The sequence below is a fragment of the Cariama cristata genome, unplaced genomic scaffold (genome assembly GCF_000690535.1).
Source record: "Cariama cristata isolate BGI_N322 unplaced genomic scaffold, ASM69053v1 scaffold11999, whole genome shotgun sequence".
Classification (NCBI taxonomy): Eukaryota; Metazoa; Chordata; class Aves; order Cariamiformes; family Cariamidae; genus Cariama; species Cariama cristata.
Window position 1 is genome coordinate 53,894 of NW_009637494.1, and position 15,798 is coordinate 69,691.

Genomic DNA, 15,798 nt, shown 5'->3' on the forward strand with positions numbered 1-15,798 from the left:
GTATGATGTGCAGGGTAACATCAGGAGGATCTTATAAATAAAAATAATTATTTGCCCTCAATATTCATGTACATACAGCACATAAAATGAGAAAGAGTACAAAGTTACAATCTTAAGAATGTAATAAAAAGAAATCCAGCTTCTACAGCATAGTATTTCATTCTTATTAAAATCATTGCTTTATAATTGGATTTTTGTCCTTATATTAGACCTATCTTTCATATATTTTACTAAAAAAATAAGTTAATGGTTCTTATCTTTTGTGACTTGTAGTTAAAGGAATCATCCATTGCTTGATAGTGTCTTTATGCAATGGAAAAGTGGTTCAAACTCTTAATCTGCTATGGTGTCAACTTTCAGGGCTTCATTAGTGTCCAGGAAACTATACTGTCAGCTAACCGTATCATCTCATTTGAGCTTTTAGTCTCTTTTATGCCACTGCGTCCTCTTCAGAATTCCCAAACCTGACTAGATTTCTACTCTGGTTCTACTGATGCAGGAATAAAAGGCTTAAAGAAAAAGTTCCCCAAAGTACAACAGAAAGGATAATTAGCCACAGCCATGTAGCATAGTGGCAGTACAATTAATATGAAATCTAAACCCAAATGAACGGATCCTTACCTGATCTTTGCTGAATGTAACCATACTTTGGTAGGCAGCATCCGCAGAGGCAAATATGTGGGGAGGATTTGATGAACGCTTCACACCATGGTAAAGCTTGGAGAACTAAATTTAAAAAAGAACACACAATAATCAAAATATGCAACTTAGCTACATAATTAAGAAATGAAAAGAAGATAGTGACTATCTTCTGCCTCTTCAACAGAAGGTAGTTGCCTGGTTTACCACAGAATTTCCACTAAATCACGTGGAAGAAGAGTGGTTATTCTTGGCACCGCCCAACTTCCAGAATACAAATTACAACACCTAAAATGCATTCCAATGTTTCCCACACAAGACCGTGAAAAGAACTGTATCACAAGGAACAGCATTTCAAACACAAGCATTCAATCAAGGAAATACCCAACCTTTACAAAAGAAACTTCAAAGATAACAGTGAATCTGAAATCCGGCTCCTCTACCTGCAACTCTGATTTAGGCACCCATGAAGACTAAGACTTATGGCTCCACCTCTCTTCATATTTGTAAGGAATTAAGCTGCCTCTATCTTTACAGCATTCGATTCGCTTACTTCTTTTAAGCAGCAGCTTATGGCACAGGACATATAATAAGCCAATAGTCAGAGCAATTCTTCAGGAAGCAACAGCTTCAGCATGAGGAGGTTCATATAATCATCTTCTGTTTCCCAGAAGAAAGCCCTAAATGCCAGACAAGAGGCACAGCTGTAGCTGAGGTAATCTTCATCCCTCCTGCGGAATTTATGCCACCAAGCAGAAAGGAACGAAATCAAATGAGATGGAAAAAAAAGATTTGTAGCCACACTCTTATGGAAGAAGAAATGGCAGCGGTTTAGTCTGTGCTCCTAGCTTCCAACATCACTTAAGTATTTTACCCAGTGGTGTTAATATAAAATGTAAAGTGAGTACTGTCCACAGCTTGGAATCTCTCTTACCTGGGGAGAATAAATGCTGAGATTCTGGAAGGGGTTTAAGGCTATTAAAATGTCTCCAACATAAGTATAAATCTGTAAGTCAGCATAGCGTTTCTGCAGCTGATGGATAATTGTATCCTGAGAAGATTACAGAAAGTTTAATAGTTAAACAGTATTTTCCCAGTCAGGAAGATTTTTGTAAATATACTGAGAATACTGATTAAGAAATACTTATAAGTGTTACTAATTATTTTTCAAATGCCAGCACCACAAACAAATATTTTCAAAATTCTTGCTAATGCCATAAAACTAAGTTAAATGGCAACTCCTATTTCCAGATTAATACATATTTTGTTATACCAGCCTGAGCAAACCTTTTGAAAAGAAAATGGCCGGGTACATTATTGCTGCACTTCATAGTATATTTCCATCGAATTTTTTATTTGACTATGAAACAAGGATAATGATTTTTCAAGGATTAAATTTTAAGTGACTGTTTTAAACAGGACACTAGTATAATTTAGTATTACGTCTTTTTCTTGCAGGCATGCAATTTAAGGACCATCAAAACAAATTTATAGATACTCTGCATATAGGTGATATAACGAAATATGCAACTGATATTGTTTTATCACTTTTTATCCAGAAACTATATGTACTCTACTACTCTATATAAATTCATCAATTTTAGGAAAAATCACTTAAATCTAGATCTTCATGACTAAACTTCACAATTTAGGAAACTCACAAAATAATTTAAACTAGCATCACTCATAATTAAATTCTTCCACATAACAGGATTCACTGCTACTGCTTTTATGTCACTATACAGAATATTAATGAAGTGATGATAGCAGATCAGTCACGTGACAATTCCTTTGCCACGGTGAGACAAAAGCTTGCAAGAAGGAACCCTTCTGATTCTGTTAAAAGAATCCTAAAAAGCAGAAACAGGTAAAATGTGAGGCATAATTGTCAGAAACTGCTACTCAGACAGTACAGTACCTCATCTAGAACTTCTAGATTTACCAGATCATCATCTAGAGCGTACTTGTCAGCTCCATCCACGTGGTAAGGTCTTCTAGTATGTATTCGTTCATGCCTGGAAGTTTGTTAGTAGAGCACCAGTGTTATAAAACTGTATCAAAGACAGCAAACATTAAGAGGCAATGGGAAGTCATGGGTGAGTGTTTTTGTCATGTGGAAAACACAGACACGCTCTCTGAAATACATATTTTTGCTTGAAATATCCTTTTATAAAAGCAATAGGTCAGCTTGCTGTCCAGTGTAATACCTGTTTGCTCTTTCACAATATATAACCCTGAATATTTACCAATGCTCAGAGATGAAGATTTATCTGTAGACTTACTACTGCCCACTCACACAGTAAAGTATTAAAAAATTCTCTCTCTTTTCCCTCCCCTTTTTGCTCTAAGTTAATAAAATACCACTGTGTTTAATTAAATCTTCCCCCCATGTACCTAGCCTCTAGTATTGTCATCTAATGAAGTTATAAGAAGCAATAAGTAGTATGAAATCCTTCTGTTACCTTGGTGTATGCCAAAGTGCCTCCTCAGATGACCCTAGATCTGGCCCAAAACAAAATTTTTGAACCACAGCTGCCATCAGACTCTAAATTGTATGGATGTTCAGTCAGCTTGTCCTCAGAGATTTAAGCCACACAATAAGCAGCAGTGACAAACTGTCACATAACCCCTTTATAATCAGATTATACTGAAGGAATCTTTGAAAATGCTGTGTATATGTTTTTAAACAACACATCTTGTTGAAATAGGGACAAATCAAGAGCCTGTAACGTATCTTCCACAGAGGAGGTGAAATATGAATGCTGTAAGCACAACTAGGCTTTTCTTTACAACAAACATAATCAAAGCATAGTAGGAGGACACCCACCGAGATACAGTCTGCATCCTGCTGAGTAACATTTAGCATTGATCCTCAATGACAGTCCTTGACAGACTGTTTCTGCATTGGTTGCCATGTAGAAAGTAGGAATCACATGATCACACATCCCAAAACAACGCTAAATATTACATCAGGCACTACCAGAATGGTACTGTGACTTGGCAGGAAACACTGTTTATCTATAAGGTTGAAGTTTAATATGAAGATGTAGAGGGTCTTTTTTTCTTTAATCATATCTTCATATACTCATGGAATCCTGGTTCAAAAATGAGCACTGAGGCTTTTGCTTTTTTCCCCTTTATGTAAGCTTCTATGTTTGAAGCTAGTCAGCTTTCATTCAGTAAAGAGAGTGTTTTCATATCCAAGGGCTATTATATCATCAGAAGAATTATTGCACGGAAAGCCTCTAACAAAGAGGAAGGAGGACAAGAGTGTTAGCGATAAGCACAGCTTCACTTATAATTGCGAATCACATTTAAAGATCATAATTTTTTTACGTCTATTTTTATTCATTTTCCTTATTTTCTTTTGGCTACTTGATAAGTTCTGGAAAACTATTCTCTAATGGTTTATTTGAGTTGTAACTAACTAAAACTGTGCAAACTGCTTTGTCAGCTAGGAAATAAAATAGCAGGAACATAACAGGTTTTGCTGACAGTCCCACTTACATTTTACATCCTACATTCCCAGAGATCTTAGTTTCCTTGAGGAAAGGAGAACACAAATAAGAAGCTATGAAAGAAAAATTGTTACAGTGGGTATTATTTCCAGTGGGTAGCATGGTGATTGTGTGAATTTGTTCAAATTTCCATTCAATTAAATTTTCCATTTTCAGATCTTTGATTAGGTGGTGGGTTGTGGGCTCTTTTTGGCTTTTTTTATAGGCAGTCACTATATTCAAGAACATTACACTTTGCTGACAGGCCAGATCCTCAAAGGAGTAGGAATGCATGTAAGGGGCCTAATGTACTAGTATTTTTTCTAATTGTTGTTTCCACTTCAAACCAGAATTCAACCTCTTTCTTTACTGCACAGGAAAATGCTGTTATAAATAATGTAAATCATTTAGAGATGGGAGCACCCCTCAGTCTACAAATGAAGCAAATATTTTAACAGTTACTTTACTTCATGGACATGCAACTAACAAAGCAATGGCTAGATATTATAGCTAACATAATCATCTGTGAAGATTTTCTTCCTGGAGCAAACTATCACAGCCACAATATTAAATTGCAACAAGCTGCAAGTAAGGATCTATCTACCAAAGGTGCAGGGAGGAGGGGGAAGAGGGCACATTCAAACCTAAGCATCTCTAATTGCAGAATGGCTTTGTAAACTAATCTGTTATCTGATTGTGTATTAAACTCCTGCTGTTTGTTGTCCTTAGGTGATAAACGAATCAATTTTTTAATCAGAAAGGGTTTTTTTAACACTGTAAATAAATAACTAAGGAAACCAGTCTTAGTCAAATATAAGTAAAAGATATATACCTTTCTGCATATATTTTCCTGTGCTTAACACATTTTCCTAAGTACATGATTAGAAGAGGACATTAGGAGCATAACATCACATTAGCTTCAAATCTCCTGCTGGCCTCATCGGTTTTCTACTGACCCTACGTCCCACAGATGCATTGACAGAGTGGGAAAGAAGAACACAGACAGTAACCTTTAATTATTTCCACAATTTTACATCAGAAATACAATCTTCTTTTAAAATATTTTTTTAAAAATTCTTTAAAAGCAGAATATTGTCGGTATATTTTTTGCATTAAAAGTAGAATTATCAGCCATTTTTTCAATTACCCTTCCTTTCTGATGACATGTAAAATGCAGAAATTCTAAGCAAAAGGAAAATCAAAAGTGTTAGGTTATTTGCCTTAAGGTTTCAGCAGTGTTCTGAATCATCCCCTGGAGGATGTAGTCTCTTCATTGACAAAAGAAGTGGCGGAAAGGGCCAGTCACTCAAGGTAGCAAACCTTATTAGATTTATTCCAGAACTCTAGTGATGAGCACTGTCTGTTGAAAAAGGTTCTATGCTCCCAAGCACCTTCTCTTTGTCTTTTTATCAGGCAGGAATAGCTGGAAGGGACAGAGTTTTCTTGGATTTTGGAGGAGGAGCAAAAGGTGAGAAGCATTTCTCCCTTGGGAGAACAATTTCACGAAGAGCGTGGGAAGCATTCATTTGTTCTACTTGTGGGGAAGAGACAGTTTGAAAGAAAATAACTTCTTTTTGTACTAGACACCAGCCATAATAATAGAAGTGCACTGTAAATAGCTATATGCTCATATGACCCCACTATCAAGTTGATGATGGGGAAGAAGCAGCTGGATGGACCACATAGACTTCCAGATCGAAAAGTCATCTTGCTGGCAGTTCCAGTCTGAGGAAGAAAGCAGCATAGAACAAGAACTTTTATGTTCATCGGGAAGCTTCCTCTCTGATCTCTCTCCCCTCCACCCCTAACATTCTCTTATGAATGCCTTTACTTTGACCTCTTGGTGCAGTTAAGCATTTATGTTTACTGGTTTTTTTTCTAAGACTCGCAGAGAAAAACCTGATTCTGTATACATTATTGCCAATTTTAAAATTAATTGCACCCAAATTGAGATTTACAAGAAAAATACTCAACACAATGAGAAATAAAAAAGAGTAGAGTGTGTGACTGCCACACAGAGAAACACAGCCTATTTCTTGTGCATAGCAAAGAGTGAATTTTGCGCCTGTACATCAAGTTTCAGCCTGGAGTAATTTGTTGAAGCAAGGTCATAATAGAAACACTGACACAGCCTTAATTACAATATAAATGCTGCAGCTATAACAAAAATCTGTCCAACCTGCAGTAAAAACACATACACTATAATCAGACCAAGAATCACTTTTGGGAGCCACAGTATCTTTGAGATTTTAAAAAAAAAAAAAAAGTTTTAAACTCATTTGCCTAATATTCATATAGATGAAGGCTAGAAGAATTGCATTAAATTACATTGTGTATAGCACCAGAGGACTATTTCTGGTTCTGTTTCTGTTCTTATCTCTGAGTCCAAAGGAAATTACTGGCTGGATGCAATCAAGTTTCTCACAGTTAATTGTTTTCAAAACCAAATGTGAGCTGGCAGAGAAGCTAGATATCTAGTTGTAAGAATTACTTCCTTGGATGGACTGCTGCTGTAATCCAGCTGGCTAATAAGAAGGGGGAAGCTGCCAAGCCACTGTAGTTTCATCGTAATACCTGACAAGGTAGCCCGAGAATACCTGCCCTTCTCAAACTATTAGATGCTTAGGTTTCTTTTTGCTTTTTTTCTCCAGGCTTCTTCAAGTTTGATTCATCCTGATGTATAGATTTGCATTTTACCCTTCAAAATGCAAGGTTTCATAACTGTCTGTTCCGCATTACAGAAACAAATTTCTAAATGGTGACCAGCAGTAGCACACTGACCCAGTGTGGCCCATAACAGTAAACTCTGAATTCTTTATTGTCTACAGTAAACTTGTTTAAAACCTTATCCATGCAAATGCTGAAGTTTTTTCATTCTTTTAAAAACTGAAACTAGAGGTTGGTAGAAGACCTTTTCTGGTTGATTCCTATGAAGAAGCCTATTTACAGACAGGAGCATAAGCTACCTAGTCTGTAGCAAAACATCCAAGAGGATAATGAGCCATGTCTGGAGTTGGCCTCTTCAAAGCTGCTGGTAACTGGGAAACTGCCACTTTGAACCATATAACCAAAACCATTTGATACTTGATCAACATTAACTCTCACACATCAAATCAATTATAGAATTTTCAGACCAGGAGTTACTAATCACTTGAGAAAATACAGAAGACCATGGTACCATGGTTTTGCTTAACTTCAGCTACTGTGACATTTGATAGACAGGGCTAACAAAATAAACATAGATGGTAATTTGTGATTATTAAATATTTTCATTACCTTGGAATATTATAGACTTATCTACTGCATTTCATATAGCAGCCCCACATTAACTCCCCCTAAAGAAGAGCCAAATGCCACATGGGGACCCACTGTATCTAAAATTTTGAAAGACGGCTTGTAAGAATATTACCAAGGGTAAAATTTTTAGAATGTATTCTGTGAAGACGCTTCTTCCCTGTTTCCAATTCTAAGTTTTTAATAATGTATTTTCCTCCTTGATGTTCTGCTCCTCCACCACAGTCAAAAGGCAGTTAATAGATCTGCTACTACATTTGAATTTTGCCACTTCACATACTGTTGTGACTTTGCTTTTTTAGATTTTCTCCTAAAAAAAATCCCAGAATATTTTTATTTCATTCACTTTTGCTGATGGTCAGTACTTTTCAAATCTTCAGTTAAACATTAAAAATACTCCTGTTTTCCATTACTTCTACTCACAAGCCACTAAAACATTTTATATACTTTTTTTTTAATGGAATAAAATAGAAAGTTTACTTTTTTGAGAAAGTCTTCCTAAAGGATGCACAATTTTATCATCAAAATTTATGCAAGCAAGGGCTGAGACAATAGACAGAATATTGGGGTTCCAAATTTGAGTTTCCCTTTTATATGTCTCCATGAGAAGCTCCATGGTATTTTTAAACTTTATTTATGGAGCTTGAAATACTGCCTAGCTTAAAGGACTCTGGAAGTTTTGGCATACGTTTCTCAACTTTTCAACACTGGACCAGCTGCCAGCTTTGCCAGGTTTAGATTACATCCTGACAAGGACAAAAAAATGGCTAAACAAAAAGATGCCTAAACATTCTTGGTATTTTACTGACATGCAATTGCATGAATATCTTGAAGAACCTACCCCAAAAAATGGGGATAATATTTGATGTTTATAAACAAACTCCAGAGAACATGTCCACTTTTTGTAGTACATTTTGCCAAGGTAGACAGCACAAAGTGTCATTTAACATTTGGGAGTATTAGGAAACAGAATAAGAGCTTCTGACTTCTTCCTTCAGCAGGCTGGCAATCAGCCTGGATGTTGGAATCTCTTGTCCTGTAAATCAAAAAGCAACTGACCACATGAATGAGTTCAAAAGCTCAAAAGGCGCATTTGGAAAGTGAGCAGCTCTCTTATAATCTCCCTTAATGGATTATCAAACACTCTCAAACACTGTTTATGAAAAATATAATCTACACAAACAAGGCAAATATTTACTGTGAAGTAAGAATTAACAATATCCATAATCTCTAATGTCTCTTTGCCTAGAGACTTCCCAGACTCTAGGGCAGAAAGAATGAAAGAAAAAGTGGCTAGAGCTTGAGGCATTATGCATATTTCTCTTCATTAACAGGTTTACAGTGACCAAAGGTACAGTATGGCTTTACAGAACAAGTAAAAGACAAAGTTCTTGCCTCAAACTGCTATCTGTTTTTTGTAGGTGTAATGTATTAAGTAAAGCTATTAATAGCCATTTCATAAGTGGAGGAACAGAGAAATATTGAGGGTGATACAACAGAGGTTACACAGTAAGTCAGAGAGAGAATGAGGAATAAAACACAAACCTCTACCATGTTTTTGTATTACAATTCAGAAGATGCCTAAACATTCTTGGTATTTTACTGACATGCAATTGCATGAATATCTTGAAGAACCTACCCCTGAAATACAGCAAGATTACTATCAACTTGACTTGTGTACCCTTCTTTACTTAGAGAATACAGAAATAGCCACAAAGCCTTTATCAACATCCAGTTATTATTACTGTAGCAAAAACATTTTTATAATTCTGCTTATCATTCCTGACCAAAGTTTGCATGTTCTGTTGTCCACACCTTACTGTAACTTAGATTGCTACTTTTTTCCAGTTCTGCAATTAAATGCTACATGAGGCACAAGTCTTTAGGAACTAATTACATTTCTTGTTCTCACAATGTTATTATGCATGAAGACACTATTTGAATAACCTAAAAGCATTCCACAGTCCCTGTGTGAGTACAGGATTGGTAAAGTAAAAAATAAAACAAAACAAAACAAAAAAACAGTGAGTGAAAGCCTGTGACAGCATCCTCTCTGATTTTAAGAAATGTTTCCTGCCTGGACACATCTGTATATTGATGGGAATAAGAGTGCTCTGGCTCCCAAGATGAACTACAAATGAGTATCAATTTGTTAAAAAGTAATGATGTATTTGACTTTAGAATAGATGTGAAAGAAAAATTCAGCATTGCTGGAATGAATACATCTGAAGCAACGTTCTAATGTACTAACCTGTATTTTTCAAGGATTAAAGAACTTTTATACAAATAGAACTAGTGGACTATTTAATACCAAATACATTACTTAAACTTCATACAACTGCTTCTGTGGCAAAGCTGTTAATGAAAAGTATATCATTTTTAATTAGCATTTATGCCCTGGTATTGTTAGAAACCAGACAAAACATACACACAGTTAATTCGTATCTTATAAAAGGGATGTGGAGAAGAGATAAAGGTAATAGCCAGAGCTCATCCTCATGCAGCCGTGACATTGGACTTTCTCACAAAGTTTTTCCCCATGAGACTATAAGAAACAGGTAATGCAGGAGCGGAGCGCTGATGCTGAGATTTCCACTTCACTCAAGACCACACCAAAACTCAAGGATTTCAGTCTAAAAGATGTCAACAGATGAAAAAAGGATCTTCTTCCTCATTACAAGTGTGGAAAGAGGGATATCCTGGCTGGGTTTTCTGAAACTGAAAACACCTATTTGCATAAGGATAGGAGATATCTGCATCTCACTGATGAAAATAATTTAGGGAAAAATAAAGCTGGTGGAAAAGTTTCAAAGAGTATCTTTTTCCGTAAAAAAAGCAGGAGCAATTGTTAATACCATTTTTCATTTTAAAAGTAATCTTCTACTAGTATGAACTTTTTCTTTTATTAATTTCTAACCTAAAGGAAATAATAGAGTATAAATCTCTCCAGTAAGTTATCTCATGGCAAAGTGACAACAATATGTTTATCAGCAACAAACATGATAACCACAAATGTGTGTGTTAGTAGGCTCCTTTGAGCTCAGCAAAGACAAACAAGTGCCCCTTCAGTTCAGAGGTATGGAGAACTGTGCTGAAATTAAGCCTAGCTATACTGCACACAAAGAAGTTTATAAATGAAGAATGAAAGAAACTGAATTAAGGAGATGTTTCAGTCTGTGCCTCCAGAAGTCAACACAGATGATCCTGCCAAAAGGGGACAGCTTGCTTCTTTCTACCCCTCTCCCCCTTATTCCTGGTCATGTGAAGTATTCCTTTCTTTACTTCAGCTGTATCAGTTGAGGCACCCCTCTGCAATCAGTAACAGAGTAGAAAATAATCTGTGTGTTTCTGCTGGCTTAGTTTTTTTCTCTCACTTTAGAAGTTCTAGCTCAGAAGGTTTTGACAATCACTGGAACTGCAATAAAAACAGCATCATGAGCTTGTTCCTAGGAGCTGTGGGAAAATGAGACAAAGAAGCCAGTTTTCTCTCTTTTTCAGTAGCAGTGAACTGCTAGATCAGCTCTCCACATCTCTCCATCATACCCTCTAAATCAGTAGTACTGACTCTGTAGTCTGCAGATTTGCTCTCAGGCACAATGACCTTGTAAGTGATGTCCCAAAATAGGCAAAACGGGTATAGTTCAATTGGAAAGAGAATCCTATTAAAAAAACCACAAATGCTGAATCAGTAAATAATCAAAAGATTGAAATGCAAAGCACTGATGCTGGAAGACTTTCAAATGAGACAAACCCCCAATACCTCCTGATCAGTTGTCATCAGCAGTGACTCCCTGGGTTCCCTCACAGTAGAAGTGCTGTTAGCACCAGCATCCTGATGATTTTCCAGTTTCTGGAAATTTTCAGCCTGTGCTCTAGGAACTTTTCTTTTAAATGATTGATCTATAGTGTTGCTGTACTCCTAAAAAAGGGCATCTACTTTTCTTTACCTTTGAACACCAGGGAATTAATGCATGTTTCATTGTAACTGTCATGGGCACATCAATAAACAGAAAAAGCATGCATATATATTCAATGGTATAATAGAAAGGTTTTACTCAACATTGGTTTTAAGTGGCCTATTTTCTTTGAAGTGGTGACTCTACATTCAGATGACTTCTACAGATCACCACAAATGAATGCCAGTAATTTTTTTTACAGTATCATCTGGTCATGTGTTCTTCTGCATGTCACATTCTGTATTGAAAATTATTTTATAAATGCATTACAGAGTTTTTAAAGGCTTTTAATTGATACCAGTTTTCCTAGGAGGTACTATCTCCCTAATACAGAGCCAAGCTCTTTACTATTATGAGACTATGTCTATCCTCTAGGGGAAATTATAATTAGATGCTCCTGGTGGTTGGTTTTCTTGTAAGAATCTTATATTTGCAGTTCAGTATTAACTGACAGGCCCACAGACTTGATATTCAGCAGGGATGAGCTTTTGCAATCTCATTAAAGTTTGTACCAATTTGATAAAGTTTCAAATCTTTGGAAAATCAGCACTTCATCATTCTGAACAATATGTTGTAGATTCAATGGTAAATGATTACTAATTTTTTGTCCTCACTGAGTATGGTCTCAGCCCTGATCAAAGTGGGCTGCTGCTTCAAAGAACAAGTAAGGATACCACAGTATAATGCTACAACAATCAGAAAGACATTCTTTAATAGCAGTTAGGCCCATTGGCTTCAAAGTGAAGACAATAGCAACGTCCACCAGCTTCAAAGTGAAGGGAAAGACAACTATTTCTCGAGCAGTCTAATCACATCTGCCCTCTTATCATTCACCAGCAGAGGAAGAAGCCACCTAAATTCAGAGGCATGGCTAAAAGCAAACCAAGAGCCCAGGAAAGAACAAGATGGGTACAAAGAATCTGCTGACAGCAGAGCTTTAAGAGTAGAAGAGAAAGTATAACAGACATGGAAAGGTGAATTTAGTCATCAGAAAGATCAAGAGGGCTATAAGCTACATTATCAGGTGAGGAGGAACACCAAGAACAGAGAAATGGTTGGAAAAATAGAAGAACCTGGACTAGGACTTGCTGAAGAAGGTGGAGATTAGAAACACAAGCTATCGGAGTGGTAGAGGAAGACACAAGAAGCTGACTCTAAAAGGAGAACAAAGCCTTAAGGACAAACAGAATGAACAGTGAATGGAGACTGATGGGAAAGATGGGTCAGATAACAACCTGGGACGGGGAACCTGGGATTAGTTGGCCAACTAAATTTGGGGGCATCGGGGACAATAATAAAACTCAGACTGGTAGGGAGGGTAAGATTAGGACTAAACCCATTGCAACAGAGTCCCCTTTACCACTGCAATCTGTAGGTGCTACTGCCCCCGAGTTGCAAATAATCACCCTTGGCAAACAAAATATTTAAATGGGTCAGGTGGGGACAGGAAGGACAAGGAGTTAAACTCCTTCAGGTGAGCACTGATTCATACTGGGGGTACTGGGAAGCAAAATCCTTCTTCCATTTCAGTCATGCATAAGCATAAGGTGCAGAAGCTTGTCTGTCACAGCACTGGCAGTTAATATATGGAAAGGCTTGAGGAAAGAAATGCTGTCTTGGTCTTGATTCCTTCTCACTCCACATTACGGAGATTGATCTCAGAAGAATGTATCAGAATACCACGAGGAATCCATTTCAGAGCTCCTCTTAGCACAAGGATCATGTCACTCTGTCTATATCTTCTATTTGGTCAGCAGCTAGGAAAATTCTGATACCTTTTGAGCCAGCCAATCCACAGCTGTAGACGATCTGATTCGTGAGGTGTACATGAGAAGGTTTGCTTAGAAGGCTAGATAAAGCAGAAAATTCTACTGTAACACTGGCATAGCTCCCTCACCCACAGTAAGCAGTACCTGGTATATTTTTCCAGAAAAGAAAAAAAAAAAAACAAACCACGGAAGTCAACTTCACCTTGAAACTGTACTTACAGCTATTCCTTTATTTTAACTTGTAAATTTTTGTTTGGGCTTTTAGCATTTAAGCTAAGTCTTATGGCATATAAGTATATACATGTTTATGACTTATGAATAATGACATTCAGTTTTCTTCATCAACATTAGTAGGTGTTTGTTTATAATAATGGGCGAGAGCTTATCTCACTCTAGACAAATTTCATATTACAGTACAATTGCTGAGCCTGGGAAGGTGTGTTCATTTGCATTTAATTCTTTTGAAACAGTGAAATTCTGCCACCCTCTGGACAACAACTAAAGAAAGATATTTACAATCAGCCTCAAAAGTAAAAAAATCCCACTGTTGCTGATAAACATTCATTCCTTTTTAAGCACATTTTAAAATTAATTACTAGGCTGAATGAAAAATAGCAGTTACTATTAAGCTACAGACAAAAAAATTAAGTACCAAATAGCCTTCTTACTAACAGTATCTAATCAAACAGCAAACTTTAAAGTCTTCTGTTCTTAACCTTTTCTAGTAGTCATTTCATTGTTCACATTTGTATTTTTAAAGATCCGCTACCAAAATAAGATACGGGTTTTCATCATGGCAATACATATTTCCACAAACCTGAACATTCTGGAATTATTAGCATTTCTGCGACTGAGCCAAAAGTGAATACATATAAATAGAGTTCAGTGCGAGAAAGAAGGCCAGGAGAAGGCTGCATTATGGCTGACCAAATCAGCTTAAAAAAGTATCAGTAGGAAAATATGTCTCTTGCATTCACATGGCATGCAGCACTCATGCTAATAATACTGCTAGTCAATGCATTAATATGATCATTTGAAACAGTAAATGTCTGTGCATTCGAAGTTTCAACTTGTGCTTCCAGGGTTAGTGTGGGGAAGGAGGGCTGCAGCATATATGTTGTACAGTACCTTGTTTTGGCTATGGAGCCTAGCTGCTGTTGCTCTTGGATGAGCTCAGCTAGTCGTTTTTGCAGAGACATATCTTTACCATGTACTTGTTTAATAAATGGATGCTCCAAAAGATGGGTGACTGAAGGACGCGTTTCAAAATCCTTGATAAGACACCTGTGACAGAGAAATACTGGTCTCAGGCAATGATGTTATTTCATTACAGCATGATTTGAGTTGGCTTTCTGTGTGGCTGTTACTGTACAATAGTCTCTTTTTCCACAAATTTGAGTTCCTCAGGATGCAATAAGACCATTCCTCTACATCGGAATAAATCTGGCATAAAATACTTAACTAAGTGAATTCACCCTACAAGTACACTAGTACAAAGGCTATGAATTTGAGCTTATTTAATCTCTCTTTTTAACTGTAATGAGTTTACTATGAAAAAATGGCATCGTATCATATCTTGTAAGTGCTGTACAGTTAATATACATTAAATGTAACCTAAGATAAATTGACAATACTTCATTTACTTTAATTTTCTACCTATTCTCCAATGAGAGTTTGACTAAGAACTGTAGGAAATAGCCTACTAAAAACCACAAGTGAAACCTGTGATACAACACAGAACAATTTGATATAGAACTTTATTGTAAAATGAATGTTTCATGTAGATCTTCCATATTGCAATGATAAGTGTTAGCATAAGACTCACAGAAAATTCTGCAAACCTACGTAATTCAGACCAGAAGAGAAATGAATGAGTCAGAATTAAGTGCTAGCCAGGGTACTAAAGTTCTGTCTGTGATAGGAACAGGTGATCTAGCAATGAGTAAAGAGATATATCCTATTAAATTAGCATAAAATAAAGTATCATGCTAATTTATATACTTGAGATTTAAAATTGAGGGAGCCATTACTAAAGTTAAATTCTTTTCTGTATAAAAAAACTGAAATAATACAGTTCAAACAGAAGAATGATGGAACAGGATTAGACTGCTTTAAAGTACCCCCTAACTCTTTACGTTAAAGTATTCTGTTTATTGTGCTCAAGTAAGAATACTGACGTTATTTGAGAATGTGAAAAAGAAATGCTGCAATTCAGTATATATCTCCCTTCCAGCACCTATCATTTCAGCGAATTATAGCCCAAGATCAGTTTATTTGATAAGATGCATTCATATTACATACTTTACAATTACATCTCATATTTGCTGATATTAAGAGATACACTTGAAGTACTTCCTTAGCACAGTCAAATATTACAAATAAAGATTATCTTTTTAGCCAAAAGTTCAAAGAAACTTTAATACCTTTTAGAATAATTTATATTCTAGCAGTATCAATAACAATTTGCAAAATTTAAACTAAAATCTAAAAAAAAACCATACATATTAATTGATTTCAAATACTATCAAACACATTAGCAAATGATTAAAGTTTAACCTCACCTCAAGTACTTTACTGAAGCCTAAAGTCTGGTCTTAAAATGATCCTGAAAAATCTTTGAACATAATTTTAATACTTTAGGTT

The 15,798-nt window shown here is 36.1% G+C and overlaps 1 protein-coding gene across 1 annotated transcript in view; it reads right to left on the reverse strand.

The window, feature by feature from the left end:
• The window catches only part of MYO3B (myosin IIIB), a gene marked incomplete at its 5' end in the record, with an annotated part of 57,522 nt that extends 43,083 nt beyond the window's left edge, over positions 1–14,439 (reverse strand). Inside the window, 4 exons of the mRNA XM_009708350.1 lie at positions 622–726; positions 1,574–1,690; positions 2,558–2,654; positions 14,284–14,439. Coding sequence (XP_009706652.1) covers positions 622–726; positions 1,574–1,690; positions 2,558–2,654; positions 14,284–14,439 — 475 coding nt within the window. The remainder of the gene's footprint in view (positions 1–621; positions 727–1,573; positions 1,691–2,557; positions 2,655–14,283) is intronic.
• Between the last annotated feature and the right edge of the window lie 1,359 nt (positions 14,440–15,798).